Below are 25,703 nucleotides of genomic sequence, written 5' to 3'. Positions count from 1 at the left end.
GGAGCCATCCCGCTTGTCTGTGAGAAAGGAAGGGGAGCAGGGCAGGTTCCTAGCCACCTGTAACTACCCTTCCTCTCTAATTACCCTACCGATCCCATGGCAGGCAGGCAGGCAAGGTGCGAGTGCATTAGGCAGCGGAGGCTAACCTCCAGATGTGGGCTTTCCCAGCACTTTGCAGTAGATTTGACTGATGACCTTGGCAACTGAAGAAGTCAATTAGCGTGGCTAATTTAGCTCTGCGTCGAAAGAAGTCACATCTGCGCTCGCCGCCCGGGTCCCCTCCCGCCCCCCTCTCCTTTTGGCCAGCACCGGAAGGGCGTGTTAGGTTCAGACATGCCCTATCTTGAATAAGGACCCCGCCCCATGTAATGTCTGAAGACTGGCTGAGAAAAGGGAAGAGATCTTGTGTGCTGGAGGAGATCCAGTCCGGGATTTCCTTGTGTCTCGGCAAAGAAAAAAGAAAAAAAAGCAGCCCTCACTTCTTGGCGTGTGTATGTTCAATGTGATAACTCTCCAGATCTCGTCTCTCCCGCCTCCCCCTCTTCCCCCCCTTTTTTTAAAAAAATTTTTTTTTAAATCCTTTTTCCTTCTCCTCCCATTCTTTTCCTCATCACTTGGGACCGTCGGATACAGCAAGCGATCGTGACACAGGGAAGAGCTTCCGTTTTTTATTTTTTATTTTATTTTTCGGGAATCAGCCTCAGCGAAGGGGTTGGCTGCTAGTGCTGACATAGCTCTGCTTTTTTTTTTTATGATTTCCACGCGTTTTTTCCCCCACCCACCGCCGCGATCTCCGCAGTTCTGCCTGCCGCTAGCCGCTGCTTTCGCCAGGGCTCTAGAAGCCGCTTGCACGGAGCGCGTGCAAAGCAAAGATGCGCTAAAAAAAGTAGAAAACCACCCCAGGGGAGGGGGAACAGAGGACCCCCCCCCTCTCCTTCCAAAACCAACGGGAGGAGGGAATTGCTGCAGCAGAGGCGGGTGATTTGAGGGGGGGGAGTGTGGGGGAGAGCTGAAAGAAGGTGTCCGACTGGCCTCTCGCTCAGCTTGGACGGATTACAGCAAGCTGGGAGGCCGACGAAGAGGGCTGGGCGTCGGGCAAAGGATGCACCGTAGGAGCGCTGCAAATGACAAGACCGGAGGGGGAAAGTGTGAAAGATCCTGGCAACTCGCCAGCACTATGAGGTCTGCACTGAGGGGCTATCGAGGTTGCCGCAGCACCACAAAAGGGGACTTGCTTGCAACGAAGCTGTGATTATTATTTTTTTTGCCTTCTTCCCCCCCGCATCTCCTCCCTTATCCCCTTCTTCTTCTTCTTCCCTGTGCCGGCTTCTCTGCCCGGGAACAGCCATCCTTTTTTTTTTTTTTTTTTGCTTTCTTCCTTCTGCCTCTTCGGAAGCCACCGCATCCCACGCCTGGCTCGGTGTGGTGGCTGAGATTTCTTCCTGGAAAGAGGCTGAGCACCCCACCCCCTTTCCCCAGCTTTCTGGCGTTTGGACTCTTCCGCTGGCAAGGGGGGGCTGCTTGGAAGATGCTCCCCTTCAGGCCTTCGGCAGCTGAGTTGCAGAGAAGGGGATAAGGAAGGTTTGGGAGAGATGCTCCGGCTCCTGCAGCATTCCTCTGGAGCTGCCCTTTGTGCATGGACAGAGCAGGGGAGGCGTTAGGGTTCCAGCTGGCGGCTGGCATCCGCTGCCATCCAGAGGGGGTGGCAACCACCCAGCCAGCGGCAGCAGCAGCAGCAGCAACAGCAAGAGGAGAAACGTCTGGCAGATGCTGGCTAACGGTGTGGGCACTGCCGCCGTCCGTTCCCCCAGGCACTCATGAGCAGAGGAGCAACCCTGCAGCGAAGGACGACCTACCTGATCTCCCTGACCCTTGTGAAGCTCGAGTCCGTTCAGCAGCTCCAGCAAGGGGAACAGCAGCAGCAGCAGCAGCATCCGCCACCGCCAGAAGATGAGAAGGCAAGGGCTGAGGATGGGGCTTCTCAGCCGGAGGGCAGAGCAGGCAGCCTCCCCTCCAGCCCTATGGCTTTTCCATCAGTTGCCGAACCCTCCGGGTTAAAGAGCCACAAGGAAGCTGAGGAGACGGCCAAGATCAAGAGGCAAGAGCGCATCTTCCACCGGCAGGATGCGCTCTGGATTAGCACCAGCAGCGCCAGCACTCCCGACTACCTACTGCAGTTGTCGCCAGGCTGCCCTGAGACGCCTGGCCCATCCCCATCCCCCGATGGCACTGGGCGAGCTGGATCTCTCTGGACCCCACCTAGCAGCAGCAGCAGCCAAGACAGCCCTTGGGATCCAAACCTCGGATTAACAGCAGCTGCCCTCAAGGCTAGGGCCACCATCAGCTTGGATGCACCAGCCATGATGCCGAGGTCTGAGGTGCTGGGAACTTCAGTGGCTCCAGTTGTGCCCCCCAAGCCTGACCCACTGGTGCTCCCTGTTGCACCAGCTGTGCCCCCCAAACCCGATATGGCGTTGACCTCCAAATCTCAGCCAGCTGTCCCCTTTATTGCTCCGCCCCTGGCTCCTAAACCTGAGCCTGTGGTGCCCTTCCAGCGTGAGGCATCTCTGCCATGCATAGCCCCAGGTCTGCCGCCCAAACCCGAACCAGCAATTCCCTCTATAGCCCCCATCATCCCTCCCAAACCAGAACCACCCGTGGGCATTATCTTTTCATCTGCTCCTCCCAAACCACCTGTGATAGTCGGCCCTTCAGTCTCCTCCACTGTCCTTTCTAAGCCTGAAGGTACTTTTGTCCCATCAGCTCCTGCTGTAGCTCCAAAGCCCAAAGCCATTTTGGTTCCAGTCCTGCCCAGTGTGCCACCGAAACCAGAAGTGGCTCTGATCCCCTCCAAGGCTGGGTTGAAGGAAACCTTGGAGATCCCTGGAGATGAGTTGCCAATCCCTCCTCCAACCACTGCCAGCTGCTCCTCCAGTGCCGCTGCACCTGGACGCCGGATGTTGGTCAGCCACGCTAGCTGGGGTGGCCCTGAGCCTGGGACCATGGAAATGACGGTGAGCCGTGTGGGTGTTTCTTCCTTCTCTCACTCGGGAGCCTCCTCTCCTCACCCCGCTGCTGGAAATCGCCGCCTCCGCTTGGCCACAAATAAGCCTTTCAAAACAGTGACCACCACAGGGGCTAAGGTGGGTACAGAGCCAAAGGCCAGCAAGGGGAGCCACAAAGGGGGTACCCCAAATCGCCTGTCGTGGCCGGAGAGTGAAGTCAAGGGCCGCATGAAGGTGGCAGTCAAAGGGAGCGGGGAGACTGTCCCCCGAGGAGGATCCAGAGCGAAACTGTCGCCTCACAAAAACAAAAGCAAGACTCTGGACAACAGTGACCTCAACCATGGCCCAGTCAGCTTAGCCTCATCTGGTTCTTGCTCCTCAGAGGCCGCAGTAGGGCTGAAGAGAGGCCGGGAGGGTGGAAGGGCCTCCACTCGTGACCGAAAAATGCTCAAGTTCATCAGTGGCATCTTCACCAAGAGTCCGGCTTCCACTCCCACTCATCCTGGGCCTGGCTGGAGTCTGAGCCATAAAGAGCTGCTTAGTGCTGAGCTGGCCAAGGGAGAATTACCCAGTAAGTATTGGATCCTACTTTCTGGATGAGAGCGCGGGGATAGGTGGGGCCTCCTATCCACCGATCTTGAGAGTGGATGCTCTAGGCTAAATAATAAAGAGGGCTTGAGGACCTGAATGTTTAATATTGTGATTGGGAGATGTTAGACCCCCCAAATCTTGGTTTGGAAGATAGGAGGAGAAAGAGTAGACAGATTTCCTCAGCCTGTGAAATCTTCTGAGATGTTAGGACTACCATTCCCAGAATTCCAACTACTGGGGGAATGCTGCATGTCATAATTCAATGTAGGCAACAGGTTGGCATGCTATTTTTTTTTTGCAAAGAGTTGCAGTAGTGGAAACATAGGCTCCCATTGCTAATCATGGTTCCTTTGTAGAACCTCTGGAGAACCTCTTGTCTTACCTGATCCTGTATTAGATTTCCCACAGAAGACCCTACTGTTTCTCTGAGAAAGAAATTCTGGGCAGCCTAGCCTTGTTGCCAAGGTGATAGTAGATCATGGCCACCAACAAATGTGTATACTCACATTGGGAAAGTGTTGAGGTTAGAAGGGATCTCCTGCTCCCAGCTGAATGCTACTGCAACTGAATCAGTTGGGGATATGCCCTGAGGTTTTCAGATGACCTCCATGTCATCACCCCTGCAAGAAACTGAGGGGGAAATATTATTAGCACCTTTGATGGGAATATGTAGATCAGTGTTTCTCAACCTTGGCAACTTGAAGATGTCCAGACTTCAACTCCCAGAATTCCCCAGCCAGCAAATGCTGGCTGGGGAATTCTGGGAGTTGAAGTCCGGACATCTTCAAGTTGCCAAGGTTGAGAAACACTGATGTAGATGATGTGAAGGATTCTTTCTCAAGATTGCATGGAGTCAATCTGTATTAGACAAGCACATGGAGCAGGGGTCACCTCAGGCTCCTCCTCCCAGCTTGGAACAGGTGTGTAGGGTACAAACAGTGGAGTGAATCCCTGGGTAATTTCAGGAGCAAATCTCAGGCTTCTGGCAAATCAGCTTCTATTTCCGCAAGCCAGAGTTGGTAGTTTTCTAAAGGATATGATCGTCTGTTTTTTTAAAAAAAACTTCCCCTTATCAGATTAACTGGAGCCATCTAGGATCCAGCTCTATTCCTTAGAGCTCTACCAAGGATGGATTTCATACCAAGCTGTTTCTGAATTCCTTACCATGCCAAACAGATTCAAATTTTGCCAAGGCAGAAGTGGCAAGCACAATATGGAGTCTATTTCTACAGCAAATTGTTCTCTTGCTTGTTGAGTTCAGCCAGATGATGATGATGATGATGTTGATGATGATGATGATGATGATGATGATGATGATGATGATGATATTGATACTACAAGTTGCTTCAAGAGAATTGTGTGAGGAAATGAGATGGGGGTGTGAGGTGTGTATGTATAACATAAATCTATACAGATGATGACAACGTTGTGATGCCAAAAAGTGTGTTTGACTGTCAATAAAAACCAAGTACCACATTTTACTGTTTTACACCAGGGAGAAATTATAGGCATTCACCTTAATTAACAGGCAAATAAAATAATTAAATATATAAATATCAGTGATGATGCTCAGTTGTTCGGTAATAGAGATTTCCAGTGGAAACATATTATGAATCTTCTGTAGGATTATACGGGCATTAAAATCTATATGGAACTTGATTTGAAACTTGATAGCCTCTCAGAGGTGTGCTTTGCTTTCTTGTTAGGCAGGAAACATACAGTTTTCATAGTTGTGAAGCTCAATGTACATTGTCCCATCTCCCTTGTGCAAAAGGCCATTCCTTTGCAAGGCTCTTTGCTACTTGTGAGACAGCCTCCAACTGCATCCTTTTTCTGCTGCTCTTTCATTCATTCATTCGGAAGGGAGCATGGCCAAGCAAGAGAGAGCATGCTTTCTATACTGAAGGTTCCAGATTCTGTCTCCAGTATTTCCGGGTAGAGAAATTGAATACCTGGAGATGTTCCCAGAGAGTTTTACCCCCTCAGAGTAGATTATACTAGATGGAAATATTCATGGTGGACAGCAACTTCCTGTAGGCATTTTTTCGCTTGGTTTAAAACTGAAACACAGTAGAAAATTTGCTACAAAAGAAATGAATATAGCTAGTCCTTGGGTTATGATGACAATTGAGCCTAAAATTCACACTGCTAAGGGAAACATTTGTTAAGTGAGCTTTGCCCCATTTTACCACAGTTAAGTGAATCATTGCATTTGTTAAGTTAGTTACACGGTTGTTAAGTGAATCTGGATTCCCCATTGACTTTGCTTGTCAGAAGGTCACCAAAGGGGATCTAATCACCCCGGGACATTTCAACCGTCATAAACATCAACCAGTTGCCAAGCTTCTGAATTTTGATCATGTGACCATGAGGATGCTACAATGGTTGTAAGTGTGAAAATTGGTCATCGGTCATTTTTTTTCAGTGCCGTTGTAACTTTGAACGGTCACGAAATGAACTGTTGTAAATCGAGGACTGCTGTATTTGCAGATAATATAGGAAGATATTTGCATCCGTTAATGTGTCATTTTTCCTTATTAAAGAGCAAGAGTAGGATTTCAATTCCCTTGGGCTGCATTTTGGACTTCGGTTTATATTAGCTCTGGCAAGCATGGCCGGTGACAGTGGAATTTAGAAATGCTAATGTAAAACATCTGGAAGAAACAGGTTAGTTTTTGATTTCAAAGTATAAATCTGAAAATCACCATATTAACATCTAACACTTCTATCAACCGATGACTAGAAGGACTGTGCTAAATCAATCCAAGTTTTTATATGCGCCATATTCTGTTAGGCTACCTAGTTCCCCCAGATGTGTTTCCCCATCATCCCCAACCAGAATGGCCAATTAGCTTGGAATTGGGGGTACTGAAGTTTAGTTATTTGGTGGATAGCCATTTGAGTCCTTGGTGCTGGTTTTAGTATCCTCCCTCAAACTGCTAACTTGGTTTTTAATAATTTGCAGAAACCTAATAGTGTGCAAGTAGGCCAAATTTCTTGGGGGGGAGGGGCCAAGAGAAAAGAGCTGTCTACAAACCTCCACCTCATTTTCCTTCATGAATGTTGGAGGGGCCTAAGCAATTTCCCCCAAGATGTCTGGTTGTGGTGGGCTGAAATTGGGTGGAGATGATGTCCTTGCAGTTGCTCCGGAACCACCTGCATAGGATTCTAAAAGTTAAAATTGGCACATTGAATTGCACTTAGAAACTAATCTTGAAACACCTCAGGGCCTGCAGGAGGGGTATAATATGCTCATGATGGTATGTATCTACCAGTAACTGGACCGATCAATTGAAGTTTCCAAATGGTCTTCAAAGGCTGAAAGGACCTAGCAGGGGTGGGGTCCTTTTATGACCTGTGGACTTCAACTCAGGAATTCTGGGAGTTCGCAAGTCTGCAAGTCGTAAAGGGGCCTTAGTTCCCCACGTCTGGTCTAGACAAATATTCATTAGCAATAGCAATAGCAGTTAGACTTATATACCGCTTCATAGGGCTTTCAGCTCTTTCTAAGTGGTTTACAGAGTCAGCATATTGCCCCCACAGTCTGGGTTCTCATTTCACCCACCTCGGAAGGATGGAAGGCTGAGTCAACCTTGAGCCGGTGAGATTTGAACCGCCGAACTGCAGATAACAGTGGCCTGCAGTACTGCACTCTAACCACTGCGCCACCTCGGCTCTTAGCAATAGCATACATTGGGGCATACATTACTGCTACAAGGGTCTTTAACCTTAGATAGGGCTAATATTTCTAAGTGTCAGGCACAGCTTGATAAAATCCCCTGGCCATGGCTCCTATTGCACATTTAGCAGTGGCCAGAAGTTCAGGAAGCCTGTTAGGTCATGAACCTATTCTTTCAAGGCCAGCGGCTCCTCACACCGAGAGAATATCGGAAGCCTTAAGAAACCTGGATGAACAAACAGCAGCTTCAGTCTGTTTTGTCCCAGCCATATCCTCTTTTTTTCATTTAAATATTGTAGAGGAAGAATAAAAAAAGAGATAAAAAACACATAAAGAGAAGAACTGTTTTTTAAATGTATTAATTATATATTTGGAACTTGTAAGCGCCCAGAATCTTTTGGAAAGGGCAGTCATAAAAATGTTATAAATAATAATAAAACAATAATAAAGGAGGATACAATTAATAGACTACCAATAAGTGAGCAAGGGAAGGCAATTGGAAAGTAATGGAGTTCTCCAATATCACTTTAATTATTTATGAACTATAAAATGTTATGTTGTTTTAAAAATCTAGGACGCACTGTTAAGCTTTAAGGAAAGAGTGTGCATAAGGAACCATAGTGAACAAAGTTTAAATCACGGAGTGAAATTATAAACTATAATTAATAATCGATTCAGACTGGATTATCTCATCAATTTAGATTTTATGCAAAATCTACATTTTCAAATTTAGGTTGAGGTACAGACCCATCTATTAAGTTATCATCCACAAATGGTTTCCAATTAGAATTAAATTTTTACCACATTTACTTTTAAGATATTTTGGATATCAAAGCATTTTCCTATAATTTTGTTAACCATTTTCCCAAGGATGGAATCAAACAGCCTTTCCAGCAAGAAGCATTTAATATTATTTGGCAATTAACATACACAAAGCTAGCTCAGTATCCTTTGAAAAAATATGTGGTTTAGTAAAAATTAATAACAATATGACAGGTCAAACTGGGAATTTGGTTTTTAAAATGTGTTTCATTCTAATGTAAATCGTTTTCCAAAACTGAGCTTTACAACTGTCAGACTCCCAAGTAGACCAGACAGGAAACATGACAAGATAAGCTAATTCTACTTTACTATAAGGCTACATTAGCAGAATCCTTCAAGCTGAACGTACAGATCTCCCACTGTCTCTTTTTAACCACCTGATTAGTTGGGGCAGAGTTTTTCTAAGTTCCTTGCTCTCCCCATTACTCAGTGTGGGAACCTCCTCCTTTTTTCTAATCATTCTCTAGGCAGCATCTCTCCCCTCCAAACCAAGATCATTCTCACATTCCATTACAACATTGCTACCACATATTTGGAGGGAGGAATCGAACTTGCTCATTTCACTATTCAGACCCTCCCTGCTTCGAGACACCTCCAGGCTGGCCTAGCAGAGCAAGATAAAACTGGGTGTCATCAACATATTGATCTTCCTTGGCGATGTCATATATGGTGGCTATAAAAAAGCAAGGGAGAAAAGAGTAAACCTTATGATAGTCCATCAGAAAGGCCAGCAGTTCGGCGGTTCAAATCCCTAGTGCCGCGTAACGGAGTGAGCGCCCGTTACTTGTCCCAGCTTCTGCCAACCTAGCAGTTCGAAAGCATGTAAAAATGCAAGTAGAAAACTAGGAACCACCTTTGGTGGGAAGGTAACAGCGTTCCATGAGCCTTCGGCATTTAGTCATGCTGGCCACATGACCATGGAGACGTCTTTGGACAGCGCTGGCTCTTCGACTTTGAAACTGAGATGAGCACCACCCCCTAGAGTCAGGAATGACTAGCACATATGTGCAAGGGGAACCTTTACCTTTACTATGATAGTCCATAAATAAGTAACCACTTGACTGATCCCCCCCCCCAATTCTTCACCACTGACTAGAACTGCCTATTGAAGAAAAAGTAGAACCAAGTTATACAGTACAGGTAGTCCTCGATTTATGGCCACAATGAAGCCCAAAATTTCTGTTTTTAAGTGAGACATTTGCTAAGTGAGTTTTGCCCCCATTTTACAACATTTCTTGTCACCGTTGTTAAGTGAATCACTGCAGCTAGTAAATTAGTAATCCAGTTGTTAAGTGAATCTGGTTTCCTCATTGACTTTACTGGTCAGAAGTTCACAAAAAGTGATCACGTGATCTTGGGACACAGTAACAGTCATAAGTATGAAGCAGTTGCCAAGCCTCTGAATTTTGATCACATAATCACGGGAAACCTTCAAAGGTTGTAATTCTGAAAAATGGTCACAAATCACTTTTTTCAGTGCTGTTGCAATTTTGAACAGTCATTAAGTGAACTTTTGCAAGTCAAGGACTGCCTGAAACAGCAAAAACAGCAAAACTGGGGCCATTAACAAATAGTAAGCCTTGACTCCAGTCCCCAAGTCCTAAAAGTGGCCAGAAGGTTGACATGATTGATGGTATCAAAAGTTTGCTGAGAGTTCTAAAATGGCCAGGACAGAAGCACTATTTTCATCCCTCATACCACGACGAACAACCATCCACCGATTCCACCAATGCTGCCTCCATCCCATGCCCAGTTCTGAAAAGAATCCAGATAACCTGCTTCCTCTTGGATGCCTTACTGGGTAGTTGTGTTCCACCTGTGATCTCAATAACCTTCCCTAGAGAGGCTAGGGATCGTGCAACGAATTCAAATAAATACAGATCCAGAGAGGGCCTCTTAAGAAGAGAGTGAATTACAGCCTCTTTCAAGTGTTCCTCCTCTCTTTACTCGGGACCCCTTTTTTGCCCCAAGCTCTCACACACCCTCCGGACCCCCAGAAGAATCAGGAGATGCAAGGATCAAAAAAGACAAGTGACAGGGACAAATGACAGAGCACTCATCATCAGTTGCCATCACTTACTAAAGTGCTTTCTCTCTTACACAGTTGACTCAGCCTTCCATCCTTCCGAGGTGGGTAAAATGAGGACCCAGATTGTTGGGAACAATATGCTGACTCTGTAAACCGCTTAGAGAAGGTTGTAAAAGCACTGTGAAGTGGTATATAAGTCTTAAGCGCTAATGCTATACCTTCTGCCTTCAAAAGAAAAACCCCTAAATTATGAGATGGGCAACTCCTGGACCTCTATATACTGTACATAGACTTGCTTCTGGGTTTTTTCTTGTCGGAGGAATGGGAGGGAGAGAGACAAGAGGAGATGCTACTCCAATTGCTCTCTGAAGTGAGATGTTAATTGAATTGGAAAGTTGGATTAAAGGGTATATTGTAAGAAATAGAATTACTTCTCTCCTCTGATGAACTAAGGGAACTGCACTGGCAGCATGAAACATCTAGTCCTGCCAACAAAGAAAGTACAGTAATTGCGTTTTGTCAAAAAATGCAAAACCTGTCACAAATTATATGTTGACCTTTATTAACTACTCAGAAGTCACACACACACACACACACAAAGCTTTCAGGATTTTAATCTCTCCTTAATCAGGTAAGAGGTGGGAGAAAATCTGAGAGTGATGAAATTTGCATGATCAAAATACTATTCCACCTGTACATCTTGCCAAAAAGAAGTAGAGATTTTGTGAATGTTCATCATACAGCTTTCTCCCCAGGATGGAAATGCTGGTTGAAAATGTTGATCCTTTTCTTAAATCAGGCCTGGGCAATGTTTGTTGTCCAGTTTGGCTCTATAATTTCCAAAGATTCTTGACATTAGCCAAGCCTCACAGGAGTTGATACCCAAAAAATACCCAAAGGACACCTGGTTTCCCTACTGGACAGGATCATTTTTCTCTGATTTGGTGTTTTTTGATAACACAGAACCTCTATCAACTAGGAGAAAATGGAGAAATGGCAGGGGGCTGTCTGAATACAGGTAATCCTTGACTTAAAACAGTTCATTTAGTGACCGTTCAAAGTCACAATGGCACTAAAAAAAGCCACGAACATTTTTCACACTTACGACCGTTGCAGCAATCCCCATGGTCATGTAGTTTACATTTGGATGCTTGACAACTGACTCACAATTACAACGGTTGCAGTATTCGGGGGTGTCATTTGATCCCCTTTTATGACCTTCTGACAAGCAAAGTCAATGGGGAAGCCACGTTCATTTAACAACCGTGTTACTAACTTAACAACTGCAGCGATTCACTTAACAAACATGGCCAGAAAAGTCATAAAATGGGGCAAAACTCATTTCACAAATTTCTCATTTAGCAACATAAATTTTGGGCTCAATTGTAGTCATAAGTCAAGGACTACTTGTACTGAGCAATTTCTTGACAGAGGAGAGAATTTGGGATGCTCTTCTATAATGATATTTGTGATTGTTGTTAGTTGGTGTCTGACCCATCATGACCCCATGGACAACATTCCTCCAGGCCTTCCTGTCCTCTACCATCCTCTAGAGTCCATTTAAGCTCATGCCTACGGTTTCAGTGACTCCATCCAGCCACCTCATTCTCTGTCGTCCCTTTTTTCTTTTGCCCTCAATCTTTCCCATCATTAGGCTCTATTTGGAATATTTTTGTGCTATATTTGTGATATTTAAGTAATATTTAAAAGTGCTCAAAAAGTTGTTCCTTTCATTGAAACCTTAGACTGTAACTTGTAGGCCAGGCCCATGATGGCAGGTGAGATTACCTACTTACACATTTTCAGCATCCTTAGTGAATTATGCTTCCCGAGGTTCTTTAGAGAAAACAAGATTGTCAGAAGAGATAAACTGTGATTAAAAGTTGCTTGTAGAATTACATTGGAAATTCTCGTTTTCTATTGTAATGAATCCAACCTTAATGACCTTAAATCATATTGAAAACTTGGCTCATCTCTTGGGGCCTGGCTTAGTATGGTCATATGGTCTGACCATACTTTCAATCTGTTTTTTGTCTCCACTACTGGGAGAGAGAAGTTGGTGATGGTTCCTTCCAAGTGATGCTATCTGTTGGGATTTATTACTGTTTTTATAGCTTTTATATATGTCAAATTGATCAGTGTCTTGTGGAGTTGGGAAACCTAGATATCTAATAAATAGCAATAGATGGAAAAATAATAGTCATACTACTTCCCATAGGTTCCTATTTTATATATCTTATAAAAAGAAACAACTTCTAATATTTTGGGTACGGTCTCTGTATTTGACAGCCCATTCTACCAAAATGTTTAAACCCAATTATAGCAAGAGCTGCTCATCCTGTGCAAATCTTGGAGAAAATTACCTTGTCTTTTAAGGTTTCCATTAGACAGCTCTTAATATAATTGATAATCGGTTGAGGGAGAAAAAGAGGCTAACAACAGTCCAAGGAATTGGCATATAACTCACCCAACACAATGCAGTCTCCCACCAAAGCATTCAGGTCTATTAAGTGTTTGTTGGTGCCTCCTTCCCATTTTTTGCAACCTCCAGGAGGCAGAAGCACAAGGCCCACTTAGCTTCCAAGAAACTACCTTCAGTTTGGTGAACTAATGATTGTCTGGGTCTTTGAGGTGTTTTCCATGATGAAGAGTACCATTTACCAGAACCCTGGTGGAGCAGAGATTAAAGTGCAGTATTTCAGGCAAACTCTGCCCACAGCCTGGAGTTCAGTCCTGATGGGCTCAAGTTTGACTTAGCCTTCCATCCCTTCAAGGTTGGTAACATGAGGACCCAGGTTGTTGAGGGCAATATGCTGACATTATGAACTGCCCAGAGCATGCTATAAAACACTATGGAGAGGTATATAAGTCTACGTTCTATTCAGTGGTGGGATTCAATTTTTTTACTACAAGTTCTGTGGGTGTGGCTTGGGTGTGACAGGGAAAGGATACTGCAAAATCTCCATTCCCACCCCACTCCAGGGGAAGGTTACTGCAAAATCCTCATTTCCTCCTGATCAGCTGGGACTCGGGAGGCAGAGAATAGATGGGGGCAGGGCCAGTTAGAGGTGATATTTACCAGTTCTCCGAACTACTCAAAATTTCCTCTACCGGTTCTCCAGAACTGGTCAGAACCTGTTGAATACCACATTCTATTGCTATTTTAAGTTGTTTTTTTTTTAATATTGTTCCCTTCCCATGCTTTTCCACATATGAATATTGTAAATGAAAAGAAATTTCATTTCCGGAAACTGTATATTTTTGCATTCCTTGTTTTGTGTGCACATCACAAGGATGTAAGTGTAGAAGTCAAATGAAGTGCGAAAGAGCCTATAGGGCCATTACTAGCCAAGCTGGGATTAATCATGATGCTTGAGACTATTGCAGCCAGATTCATCCCAGAGCTGTGCAGCTGCTGGGAATTTCATGGAAATTGTGAGCTTAAGTATCAAGCCTGCCTTGGTGATGAAAAGTCAGTGTCCAAATACTTGCTGTTTTAGGAAAGGAGCCACAATTTTTCAGCTGCTGTTTCTTGTTTTTGCTTTAAATATGTCAGCCTAGGGACAGTTTCTCTTGTCAGACCAGCCAATTCTTTCTGAAGCTTTCACACCAGTGAAGCTTCTTAGGATTAATGGAGGCTGTTAGAGCCACAGACAATGATCTGGGTGCATCATTTCTTTTATAAGAATCACTGAGCCATTTACCAAGATTGACCATGATTATTAAAAAAATTGTCTCGTATGTTTGCTGCCTCATTTCATTTAGAGAAAAACTGAGGCATGGACTCAAGCAGAGCCTTTGCCATTATTTCCTGAAGGTCATCTGGAGGTCATCTAGAAAGTGTAGAGTAGAACCAAGCAAGCTTGCTTCTGCCCAGGAGTGGGATTCTACCAGTTTGGACTGGTTCAGGCGAAAAGGTTCGCCCTGACGATCAGATGGGCCCACTTGCCCGCCCGCACTATTTTCCTACCTTTATCTTCTCAGCTGATTCATGTGGCAGAACAGATTGCCATGTGAATCAGCTGTGTCACTCCTCCAAAGATACCCAGAAGTGAAGATTTCTTCAAATCTGCGCACATAAATTGCGCAATCACCAAACTGGTTGTTAAACCAGGGGTATCCCACCATGGCTTCTACCAATTTCTTTCTTGGAGTGCTGAGGTGACCCGTATCTGTTTCTTTTTAACCCTGGTAGTTATTTTGTAAAAATAATAGGTTCTGAAACAAAGACTCTAAAGACCTCAATGTTGGGAAAAGATTGAAAGGAAAAGGAGAAGAGGACAGCAGAGGATGAGAAGGTTAGATAATGTCATCAATGATGTAATGAATATGAATTTGGGTAAACTCCAGGAGACAGTAGAGGACAGAAGGGTCTGCCCCACGACATTATTCATGAGGAATAATGCATGCAAATTGGACATGACTTAGCGACTGAACAGTAACAACAATAATATAAACTAAAATTCATAGACATCAGACTGAGGAGTCTGAAAATTATGAGGTATGAGCTGAAGTAGAATGTAATTCATCAGACTGATATGTGAAATGGGTTTGTCTTTACTAGACTATCAGGCTTCCTTTCTGTGATTGATGTGTTTGTGACTCAAAAGCAGGGGTGTCAAACTCAATTTCATTGAGGGCCGCATCAGGGCTGTGGCTGACCTTTGGGGGATGCATGGCCAATTGGGTGGGTTTGGACAGCTTGATACTGACTGGGTGGGTTGGCCCTCTCCCCAAACTGCTGGCATGTTTCCTCTTTACACTGGGGAGACCAGACCAAAGCCATGCTGACCCAATGTTCCCTCTTCGCGTTGGGTAGATTGGGATGAAGCGATGCGAGTAGATGGGGCTGAAATGATGTGGGTAGACCAGGCCGAAGCGATGCAGGTTGGCCCCTTACATTTTCCAGGACAACCCCATGGGCCAGCTCCGACCACATTGCAGGCTGGATGCAGCCCCACAGGCCTTGAGTTGACACCCCTGCTCTAAAGAAAAGAAATCACAATCAGATTATCTCTTTTGTACCAGGTTTAAGAAATGGTAGCTTTCATAACAGTTCATTAGATACTTGTTGCAATAGTCTACATTGGTGGTTGGGAGAGTTTGATGTCATTAAAGCACACATAAGCGATTTCTGGTGACCCAGAGCTCAACTTATTCTTTGGTGGTGATGTTGCTAAATGGCCCTATACGTGGAGAAAGGTGACTGTGGGTTTTATCAAATGAGTAGGTTTTCTGGAATGATGGAAGACTTTTTAAATATTTTCCACTTCAAACTACTGTTTTCTAGCAGTGCAGTCAGAGATGGCTTTAAGAAAAAAAGCTTACGTGAAGTAATATGCTGGTTTTGTTGATCCTTTTTCTCTTGTGTGGAAGGAGGCCAGTATTTGATAGCCAAGAGATAGTCAACTTTCTAAAAAGCTGCTCTCCATTTGTGTTTCTTAATAATTCCAGTTTTGAAACTATTGCATTTTTCATCTACCATGAATGCCTAATAACTATGCTCCAAAATTATAGCAAGTTTGGAGGTTAATTATTATAGGATTTCTGACGAAATCCAGGAGTCAGTTCTTTTCAGGAATTTGGTTCAAAGGCTAAAGCACTTTGCAGTTGAAATCCCTAATCCTTCTGCCTTCTAATAACTGGCAGAATTCACATTCCCAGGATTAAATATGTATGGCAAGAGAATAGCTATTAAGCAGTCAAATCTTGTGCAGGTTTACTTGGATGTAGAATAAGCCTTATTTTTTTTCAGTTTTTCAGTTATATGCTCTTCCAGAAATCTGTACATAATTTAAATCTAGTTTCTCTGTAATAAAACAGTTTTGCTATTTGATTAGTTGTACTGTGGGACTCATCAAAACAAAATCTGCTTTATCCATGAAAACAATGGGGAAGTTGTTTCAACACAATGTATGTTCTACCAATTGTGCAGTTTACCAGCTGCAACTCCTGTACCAAAACACATTATTTCCCGTAGTCTATCTTGGAATCTGCCTCCTTAAATGTTAAGGTAATACGTGAGGTTTTGTCCAACTTTCCAAAATGAGAATTTAAAAAAACTACATTTGCCTTATTTTCTATAAAAGGCTGAAAACTTGAAGCAACTGATTGATTCGTAACGATTATGTTGTGTTCTGAGTTTGCGCTGACTAAAGGTTTGAGCGGGAAAGCGCTCGACAGCCGATTGGCTGATCGTTTGACAGCTCCTCTATAAATAGGGAGCTGTCCAAACGAGCAGCGCGCGTTCCTATCTAAGCCGGTTCTGAAGTGTTAGCTTGTACTTTAAGGGAATAAACTTGTTAGCCTTTTATTCCTGTCTCTGCCTCAGTTCTTCTGGCTACCCACGGGTCCTTGGTACACACCACTGGCGACGAAGGTGGGATTGCCAAACTGAGGTACGAGAAGCTGAAGTCACTGATAGCTGAAATCACTCGCTGAGTCACTAGAACCGCGCTTAATCATACCGCGACGAGACGTCGTTGGTTCTGACAGGAATGGCCACGTTAAATTTCGCGCCATTCAACTATGGAGCCGAGACATGGGAGTCGTACACGGCTCGATTTGAATGCTTCCTGGTCGCACACGACCTTACCGAGCTGACAGATGAGAGGAAATGCGCGTTTTTCTTGTCGGTGTGTGGCTCAGACGTTTTCCACACAGCCAGAGCTCTGACAGCTCCTGACCCGATAAAGGCCGTTCCGTGGCCTGAGCTAATGGCCAAACTGAAGAGCCATTACGCTCCGTCCCCGTCTAAGATAGCCAGCCGGCACGCCTTCCATCAGCGCAGCCAAGCTGAGGGGGAGTCTGTGAGTGCCTACGTTGCTGCCCTACGATCCGCCGCCCTGCACTGCGAGTTCCGGGACTTAGATGAAGCCCTTCTCGACCGTTTAGTGTGTGGCCTCCGCGACCTCAAATTACAGAAGAGGCTGCTAACAAAATCAGACTTGTCGTTCCAGAAGGCCTTCGAAGAAGTTCGAGCCTCCGAAATAGCTGCTGCTTCCCTAGCCACCATCGCGAAAGCCCGGGCCGCCAACGCCGCGCAGCCTGCCAATGCCTTTAACACAGTAACCAGCCAGCCAGACTCGGAAAGCGAAGATTCCGATGCTGAAGCAGATAATGAGGACATCAACCGCCTTGATGAGGCGAGCAGAAAGATCTGGCAACGGAAAAAGGGCAGGCCTAAATCTGCATGTAGTGGTTGCGGAGGTAACCACGAAAGAGCTGAGTGCAGATTCAGGCAAGCCCTCTGCCAGCGCTGTGGCAGGAAAGGTCACATCGCTCGAGTGTGCCGAGCCGCACAGCCCATGTCCTCGTCCGAGTCACAGACTGAGAGGTCGCGGCCATATCGTCCCAGAACAGAGGGCCCTAAGAAAGCGAGAGTGGACTGCCATTCCATTCTCCGTAACTCTCACCATAGTCTCTCGTGCAACCAACTTCAGAAGAAAATTCAACTGACAGTCATGGTCGAGGGGAAGCCCTGCGAGATGGAGCTCGACACTGGGTCTGCCACATCCATCGTGTCATGGAGCACCATCAAACGCATCGTGCCGCAGCTTTCGAAACGCCAGCTGAACGATTGCCATATCACACTGAGAGACTATCAGGGCAACCTGATCCCAATAATTGGCACCCGCAAGGTCAGAGTGCAGTTCAAGGGGTTTGACGGCCGCCTACCCCTCATCGTAGTCGACGGACGGCTGCCCAGCCTTCTCGGCCTCGACTGGTTCCAGTCCCTGGGTCTGCAGATCAACGGAATTCACCACCTCAGCTCCAACGCACTCGACTGCCTGGTCAACGAGTTCCCCGAAGTCTTCGATGGCAGATTAGGCAAGTACACGGGCACGCCGGTTTCCTTTAACCTCGACCCGTCCGTACAGCCGGTGCGGATGAAGCCTCGCCGGGTGCCCATCGCCCTCAAACCAAAAGTGGACGCTGAACTGGACAAGTTAGTGGCTCAGGGCATTTTGGAGCCAGTGGACCATGCCAGATGGGAAACACCCATTGTGCTACCCATCAAGCCGGATGGCAGCGTGAGGATTTGCGCTGATTACCGCTGCTCCATCAACCGTGCCTTGCCTTCCCACGCATACCCAGTACCGGTGGTTCAACATCTGCTGCACACCTTGGGCGAAGGGACTGTGTTCGCGAAGCTCGACCTCGCCCAAGCCTATCAACAGCTGGTCGTGGACGATGAAGCCGCTGAAGCACAGACAATTGTCACGCACCGAGGTGCGTTCCGTTGCCGCAGACTGCAGTTTGGGGTCAGCATTGCCCCGGGACTGTTCCAGAGCTTAATGGAGAGGCTGCTCCAAGGACTACAAGGCGTCGTCCCCTATTTCGACGACGTCCTTGTTTCAGCCACCTCCATGGAGGAACTCATGGCACGTTTGCGCATGGTTCTCCAAAGATTCCAGAAAGTGGGCCTGAAGGTTAAGAGAGACAAATGCCAGGTTGCGGTATCCCAGATAGAATTCTTAGGGTTCCTCATCGATGGCAAGGGCATCCACCCCACGGCTGCCAAAACCAAAGCCATCGTTGAGGCCCCTACTCCGAAAAACAGAGCTGAATTACAGGCCTTTTTAGGCCTACTTAATTTTTACGCTGTCTTCCTTCCCCACAAGGCGACAGTCGCTGAGCCACTGCATCGCCTCCTTGACTCGGGTGCCCCTTGGGTGTGGGGCCGCCGGGAAGCATCCGCATTCATAGCAGTCAAGCACCTGCTTGTTTCCAACGATGTGCTGGTGCAGTACAGCGAGCATTTGCCCCTTGTGCTCGCTTGTGACGCTTCACCCTATGGGGTGGGCGCCGTCCTGTCCCATCAGTTACCCAGCGGAGCAGAGGTGCCAGTTGCCTATTTTTCCCGCACGCTCTCTGCCGCTGAACGTAACTATGCCCAAATTGATAAAGAGGCTCTTGCCATTGTGGCTGGGGTGCGCCGGTTCCACCATTACTTGTACGGCCGCCCATTCCAAATTGTCACCGATCACAAGCCCCTGCTAGGGCTGATGGCAGGAGATCGCCCTGCCCCACAGGTTCTCTCCCCACGCATGACCCGCTGGTTTGTGTTCCTGGCCTCCTACGATTATCAGCTGAACTACAGACCAGGGAAGCAGATCGCCCACGCTGATGCTCTTAGCCGCTGCCCCCTGCCAGAGGCCGTGGACGACCCTGCTGCTGCCGCGCCGGTCTTCCTAATCGACGACCTCAATCTTCCTCTCTCTGCCGCCGACATCGCCCGGGAGTCCGCAAGGGATCAGGTAATTTCCCGGGTGCTAGACTGGGTTAAGCGGGGGTGGCCAAAGGACCCCGTAGACACCGTTTACCTTCCCTTTAAATCTCGCCTAGCGGAGCTCTCCGTTCAGCGCGGCTGTTTGCTATGGGGCCATAGGGTTGTCGTACCTGCCTCACTGAGGACTACTGTCTTGCGGCAGCTTCATCACGCTCACCCGGGAATTGCCCGCATGAAAGCCTTAGGTAGAAGTTATGTATGGTGGCCTAAGCTAGACCAAGGCATCGCCGACCATGTCGCCGGCTGCCTGAAATGCCAAAGTGCCCAGGCGCTGCCACCAAAAGCTGAGCCGCGATCGTGGGAGCCACCTTCGGCTCCATGGTCCCGCATTCACATTGATTTTGCTGGCCCTATTCACGGCCACATGCTCCTTGTCGTTGTGGATGCTTTCTCGAAATGGCTCGAGGTCGTCCACATGTCCACTACCACTGCAGATGCGCTAATAGCGACCCTGCGTCGCTTATTTGCCACCCATGGCCTGCCCGACGTGTTGGTGTCCGACAATGGACCGCAACTGACAGCTGCCAAGTTTGAAGCCTTCCTTGCTTCCCAAGGCATCCGACATGCCCTCACCTCCCCGTTCCACCCCGCTAGCAATGGCTCGGCGGAGCGCGCTGTCCGCTCCGTCAAAGAGTCTCTGGCCAAGCTAGACCACCTTCCCTGGCAGGAAAGGATTGACGCTTTTTTACTCGCCCAACATACGACTCCCTCGCCAGAGACTAACACTAGCCCGGCCGAGCTCCTTATGGGACGCCGACTGCGGACAACCTTAGACCGTTTGCACCCCACTTACTCCGTGGCCACCCCGTTAGATTCCCGGGGGGGACCCCGTTCCTTCAGCCAGGGGGAGGCAGTGTATGCCCGGAATTATGTAGGACATCCCTTGTGGCTACCGGGCATAATAACCGATCAGACCGGGCCCTGCTCCTACAGGGTCAGGCTCCTCGACGGCAGAGTCTGGAAGCGCCATTGCGACCAGTTGCGGAGCAGGCACCAACCTCCAACAAGCCAGCAGCAGTCAACCGACCTGCCAACCCAGACGGGCACGACAACCAACGCAGAGCCAGGAAACGAGGAGGTCAACCGCGATCCGGCAGCCTCAGTCCCAAACCGAAGCGGCGACTTACCTGGTGGGCCAGCACCATCCTGCGTTCTCCAGCGGCCCAGGCGATCGCCGTCCTCCGATGCAGAGTCCTCGGTCGAACAGCCAGAGCCTCCAAGCGAAGCAGAAGGGCCTAGGGCATCAGGCCGCATCAGGCGGCGTCCAGCTTACTTGCAGGACTACGCCTGCGCGAACTTAAGGGGGGAGGAGTGTTGTGTTCTGAGTTTGCGCTGACTAAAGGTTTGAGCGGGAAAGCGCTCGACAGCCGATTGGCTGATCGTTTGACAGCTCCTCTATAAATAGGGAGCTGTCCAAACGAGCAGCGCGCGTTCCTATCTAAGCCGGTTCTGAAGTGTTAGCTTGTACTTTAAGGGAATAAACTTGTTAGCCTTTTATTCCTGTCTCTGCCTCAGTTCTTCTGGCTACCCACGGGTCCTTGGTACACACCAGATTATTTATCATGTGAGAATATAGCTGGATATATAGCGTGACATACAATGATTTAATTTAGGTGGGCAATGCAGAAGATGGTAGGTAGCCACAGGTGAGTCAACAGGAGATAAGAGCAAAGCTCAGAAACCAGAAAATCTTGGAGCAAACCTGGCCCCTTACACAGTATTCTGTCCTGCTTTGTCTCTTCTTGCATTTGCCAAATTGTATACAGAGAAAGTGCTTTCTAGAGCTATCAAAAATGCTGGAAGCAGTTCCTGGCAAATCTAATGGGCGAAGCTCTTGTTGTTGCTGGGGTTGTTGTTCTCTTGCTAAATTAGCTTTCTCTGGAACATAATTGTTGACCAGGGAGCTGGACTTTGGATCATTTGTGTGCCTGAAAAGCACGTTTCAGATTGATTTTTAGTTAACCGTACAGCTAAATGCAACCCTTTATTAATTTTCTTCAATTGTTATACAGTAGACTATTTTACTATAATCATGTTATTGTTGAGTTGTTAGTTGACTTTTGGTTTATTTTTTTGTATCTATGCACCACGCCAGGGTTTTTCTTTTTTCAGGAATAGTGCAACGCAAATTAAAATTATAATATGAAAACGTGCATCAAAAATCTACTTTCATTTGTTTTTCATTTGGAATGCTTTTAATCCCACTTTTTCTTTTTTTCTTTTTTTTACATAAACCAAAGTAGCCAACAACACCCAGTGCAAGGCAAAGTCATATTTAGTGTGGAAAGCAGGTCTTTCTCACTCAGAAATCCTGGAGCTGTTAAATTTGGGGAATGTGAAGAGAGAGGGAATAGTTGTATGCAGATACTAGATGCATATGTGTTGCTTTGAACCTGGAAACTGTGAGTGAATTCTGCCCGGTTGGGGTGGTGTGGCCATGGTGGGTGTGGCCTACTTGGCCTTCTGCACCACAGGGGGGGGGGGGGCGTTTTTCCCTTCACTAGACTTCAGAGGCTTTCCTCGATCCTCCAGGAAGGCGAAAACGGCCTTCCCTGGGCTCTGGAGGCCCTCCGGAGGCTGGAAACAAGCCCGTTTTTGGACTTCCGGTACTTCCAGTAGGCCCATTTTTTGTCCTCCCAGAGCCTCCACGCAGGCCCTGCACTTAGCTGGCATGATGAACTCCTGAAGACTCCTGGAAGGGGAGGGGCAGGGTGGGCGGGGCTAGCCGGTTCTTGCAACAACCAGTTGGGCTAACTGGATGCAAAATTAACATCCGGTTCTCCTGAACCAATATGAACCGGCCAAATCTCATCCCAGAGTATATCTCAGGTAGTGAAATAACCCCCTTGAGACCTGATTCAGGAGGTGCCAGTCCTTCAGGGCAGACCATGTAGGAATAGACTCTGAAAATGTGACTGGGGAAATACTTAACAGGTAATCCTTGGTTAAAGATGGCAAATGGGATTGGGATTTTTATCACTAAACAACACAGTCATCATAAAGCTTGACATATGACCGCATTGCTTAGCTACAACAGTTACAGCACTTCCATTTGGTGTTGATAGCAACCACTGCAACAGTGTTAAGCACCATTTGGGACCTCCTGCTGGTTTCCCCATTGACTGTGCATGGCCAGAAGCCAGCAGTGAAGGGCACAAATGGTGATCATGTGTCTGGGAGTTGCTGGGCATTGTAATTGTGACTTTGTTGCCAAACCTCAAGAACATCATCCCATGTTTATGGAGACACTGTGATGACTGGAATTTTAAGGACTGGGTGTAAATATTAGTCATTCAGCACTGTCGTAACTTCACTGAGCAGTGGTTGATAAGCGAGAACCACTTGTACTTCTATAGGTTATAGACATGATGGCGAACCTATGGCACGCATGCCACAGGTGGCATGCATAGCCATTTATCAGGACACGTGAGGAGTTGCCCTGTCAGCTAGCCAGTGTGCATACGAGCGCTGGCCAGCTGACTTTGGCCTTCTTTTGAGGCCATTTTTTCATCCTTCAGAGGCTTCCTTGAAGCCTCCAGAGTGCAAAAACTGGCCCTACGGGCAAACCGGAACTTCAGGAACAGACTTCTGGTTTGCTCGTAGGGCCGGTTTTAGCCCTCCAGAGCCTTCAGGGACCTTCAGGAGGCTTCCCTAAAGGCTCTGGATGGCAAAAAACGTTTTGCTCATAGGGTCATTTTTTGCCCTCCGGAGCCTTCAAGGAAGCCTCCTGAAGGCTCCTGAACACTCCGGAGGACAAAAAAGGCCCTATGGACAAACGGGAAGTCACTTCCCGTTTGCTCATAGGGTCGTTTTTTGCCTTCCGGAGCCTTCAGGGAAGCCTCCTGAAGCCTACGGAGGGCGTCCGGGGGGCGGGGGAGGCTGTTTTTGCCCTCCCCAGGTTTCTATAAAGCCTAGGGAGCTTGGGGAGGGTGAAAAAAGCATGAAAAAAATGGAGGAGCACTGGTCACACATGCATGCACGCTGGAGTCGTGCACGTAGCATTATGGGTGTGGCACGGCTGCACATGACCCCCCCTACACTCCCCTCGCTTTTGGCCATCACTGGGTTATAGCAACAGAATCTTGAAAGAGTGACTTGAGCTTTTCTTCTTAGGGAGGGGTTTGTCTTCTATTTCTCACATTTTTTCTGTTCCCCGAGCTTAGAGGTTGTTTCTTTCCTCCAAGATTATCACCTTGACTTGGTTTGGAAGAAGATATTGACTCTTGACTTCTGCTAAGGACTAAGCTATATTTTGGGGGGTCCAAGGAAACTCATGAGAATATATCTGTCTTGTAAATCTAGTGAAAATGTTTTTAAACTGGTGGTGATTTGCATGAGGTTTAGTTTCTAGAGACATGACATTTGCAAGTAACTCTAGGAATGGTTTCTCCTTTACCAAAAACACCCACCAGGGCTTGAAAATATGACCTTCTTGTTTGCAGGTAGTTCATATGCCCTCCTCCCATGCCCCATTTCAACAATTAAATCTCTGGCAAATTATTGCTATTGCTTCCAGTGGAGTTTGTTAATGGCCCAATTCAACTACATTTATCTGACAGTTTTATTGGCATATTACATCAAACAGCATTGATTCCGTTTCTGAGAGATGAAAGCAGTAAATCATACACTGTAACTTAAAACAAGCTCAAGATGCAGATGTGACTTTGGTTACAGAAGTTAGACTCTGGTCTTCACAATGGCAAAAAAAATAAAATAAAGAAGGCTAGGGAAGTAATGAAAGTAGCATGTAGTTGAACCACATTCCCGGCTTTAGACAGTAGCAGATGCAATTTCACCAATTGTAAGGTAAAGGTTCCCTCACACATATGTGTTAGTGGTTCCCAACTCTAGGGAGTGGTGCTCATCTCCGTTTCAAAGCTGAAGAGCCAGCGCTGTCTGAAGACTCTCCATGGTCATGTGGCTGGCATGACTAAGTTCCAAAGGTGCACAGAATGCTATTACCTTCCTACCAAAAGTCCCTATTTTTCTACTTGCATTTTTACATGCTTTCGAACTGCTAGGTTGGCAGAAGCTGGGACAAGTAACGGGCGCTCACTCCATTATGCGGCACTAGGGATTTGAACCGCCGAACTGCTGACCTTTCTGATCGACAAGCTCAGCGTCTTAGCCACTGAGCCACCACATCCCCTCAGCAATTGTAGATAGTAAAATAACCGCTTAAGCCATAGGGATCTTATTTGTGGGGTTCTTGGTGCTTTCTCAGCTTGGTGGATGGTGGTAGTCTTGCAGATGTTTCATTACCCAAACTGGGGTAACACCACTAGCGCTAGGTTGCAGTGGTAGTGATATCACTAGCACTGGTGATGTTACCTAGTTTGGGTAATGAAACGTGTGCAAGAAAACTACCAAGCTCAGAGAGCTTTTCAGCCCCAAGCTACAAATCATCTCCTTTATTGATCTTATTTGTGAATTCCAAAGCTTTGCACAGTTCCAGTGGCGGGAACATATTTTCCTTTACATGTGGTAGACGTATCTGTTGCTTCCTACTAAGTAGCAGCAGCGAAATGAAATACGCAGAGATGTAAGTATACCCCCTCGCAGAATCCAGGGTTCCTTTTAGGCTTAGATGGGTAGATCTGTTCATTGCATATACAAGCACATAGACTGTACCTATAAGCGGAAACAGCTAATAAAAGGCCTCTGCGCTCGCAAATGCTTTGTCGGGAGAAGGTTCAATTCTATAAGACGTAATGTTCACATCCTGTAATTGCAACGTGAATATCAAATCATTTCCACATCCCCATTAAAGTCCTGGGGTGTTTCTGAACAGAATGCATTCGGTATTCAAAGCATCACAGAACGGAGGGAAATGTCTGTGAGGGTCTCTGTGGTTAGCCACACATGCAGGGAGAATGGCTCCATTTATCAGCAGCATGCCAGCTGTACTTTAAAAGGAGATGCATTTTGTATTCTGCTAGGAGATGATTTTATAGCTGTTATGGGATGCCAAATGAGGGAACTGTGGCATTCTGATAGAGCGAAACAGATACAGAAAGGATGCCCTATCTATGAAGTTGGGTGGTAATCTCTGTGGTCAGTCAGGGAGATTACACCTTGCAAAATGGTGTTCCACCAAAAAAATCTGTTCCTAAGAAAAACCATACATAAGTGCTGGGGGGCGGGGGAACAGATGTTAAGAATCTCAAAGAACAATGGGAAGAACAAGAATGGTAAAGGACTTTCTGCATGCTGTATGTCTACCATGCTTCCCTGAAAATAAGACAGGGTCTTATTTTCTTTTGACCCCCGAAATAAGTGCTTGGT

The 25,703-nt window shown here is 46.7% G+C and overlaps 1 protein-coding gene across 3 annotated transcripts in view; it reads left to right on the top strand.

The window, feature by feature from the left end:
• AGAP2 (ArfGAP with GTPase domain, ankyrin repeat and PH domain 2) overlaps nt 1-25,703 on the top strand; it is a 175,525-nt gene that overhangs the window by 74,866 nt on the left and 74,956 nt on the right. For 2 of the 3 annotated variants that reach the window (XM_087710533.1, XM_087710532.1), the window contains exon 1: nt 515-3,576. The exons of the other annotated variant lie outside the window; for it this stretch is intronic. In XM_087710533.1, coding sequence (XP_087566659.1) covers nt 1,818-3,576 — 1,759 coding nt within the window. In that variant the 5' untranslated portion in view covers nt 515-1,817. Of the gene's footprint in view, nt 1-514; nt 3,577-25,703 lie in introns of those variants that run through there. 3 annotated transcript variants of the gene reach the window in all.

This window comes from Thamnophis sirtalis, unplaced genomic scaffold, assembly GCF_051295495.1.
Source record: "Thamnophis sirtalis isolate CommonGarterSnake01/CBP01778 unplaced genomic scaffold, rThaSir2_p1.2 scaffold_3, whole genome shotgun sequence".
In the NCBI taxonomy this organism is placed as follows: domain Eukaryota; kingdom Metazoa; phylum Chordata; class Lepidosauria; order Squamata; family Natricidae; genus Thamnophis; species Thamnophis sirtalis.
The sequence above is the reverse complement of the archived record's forward strand: the minus strand, read 5'-3'. Positions and strand labels throughout refer to the sequence as shown.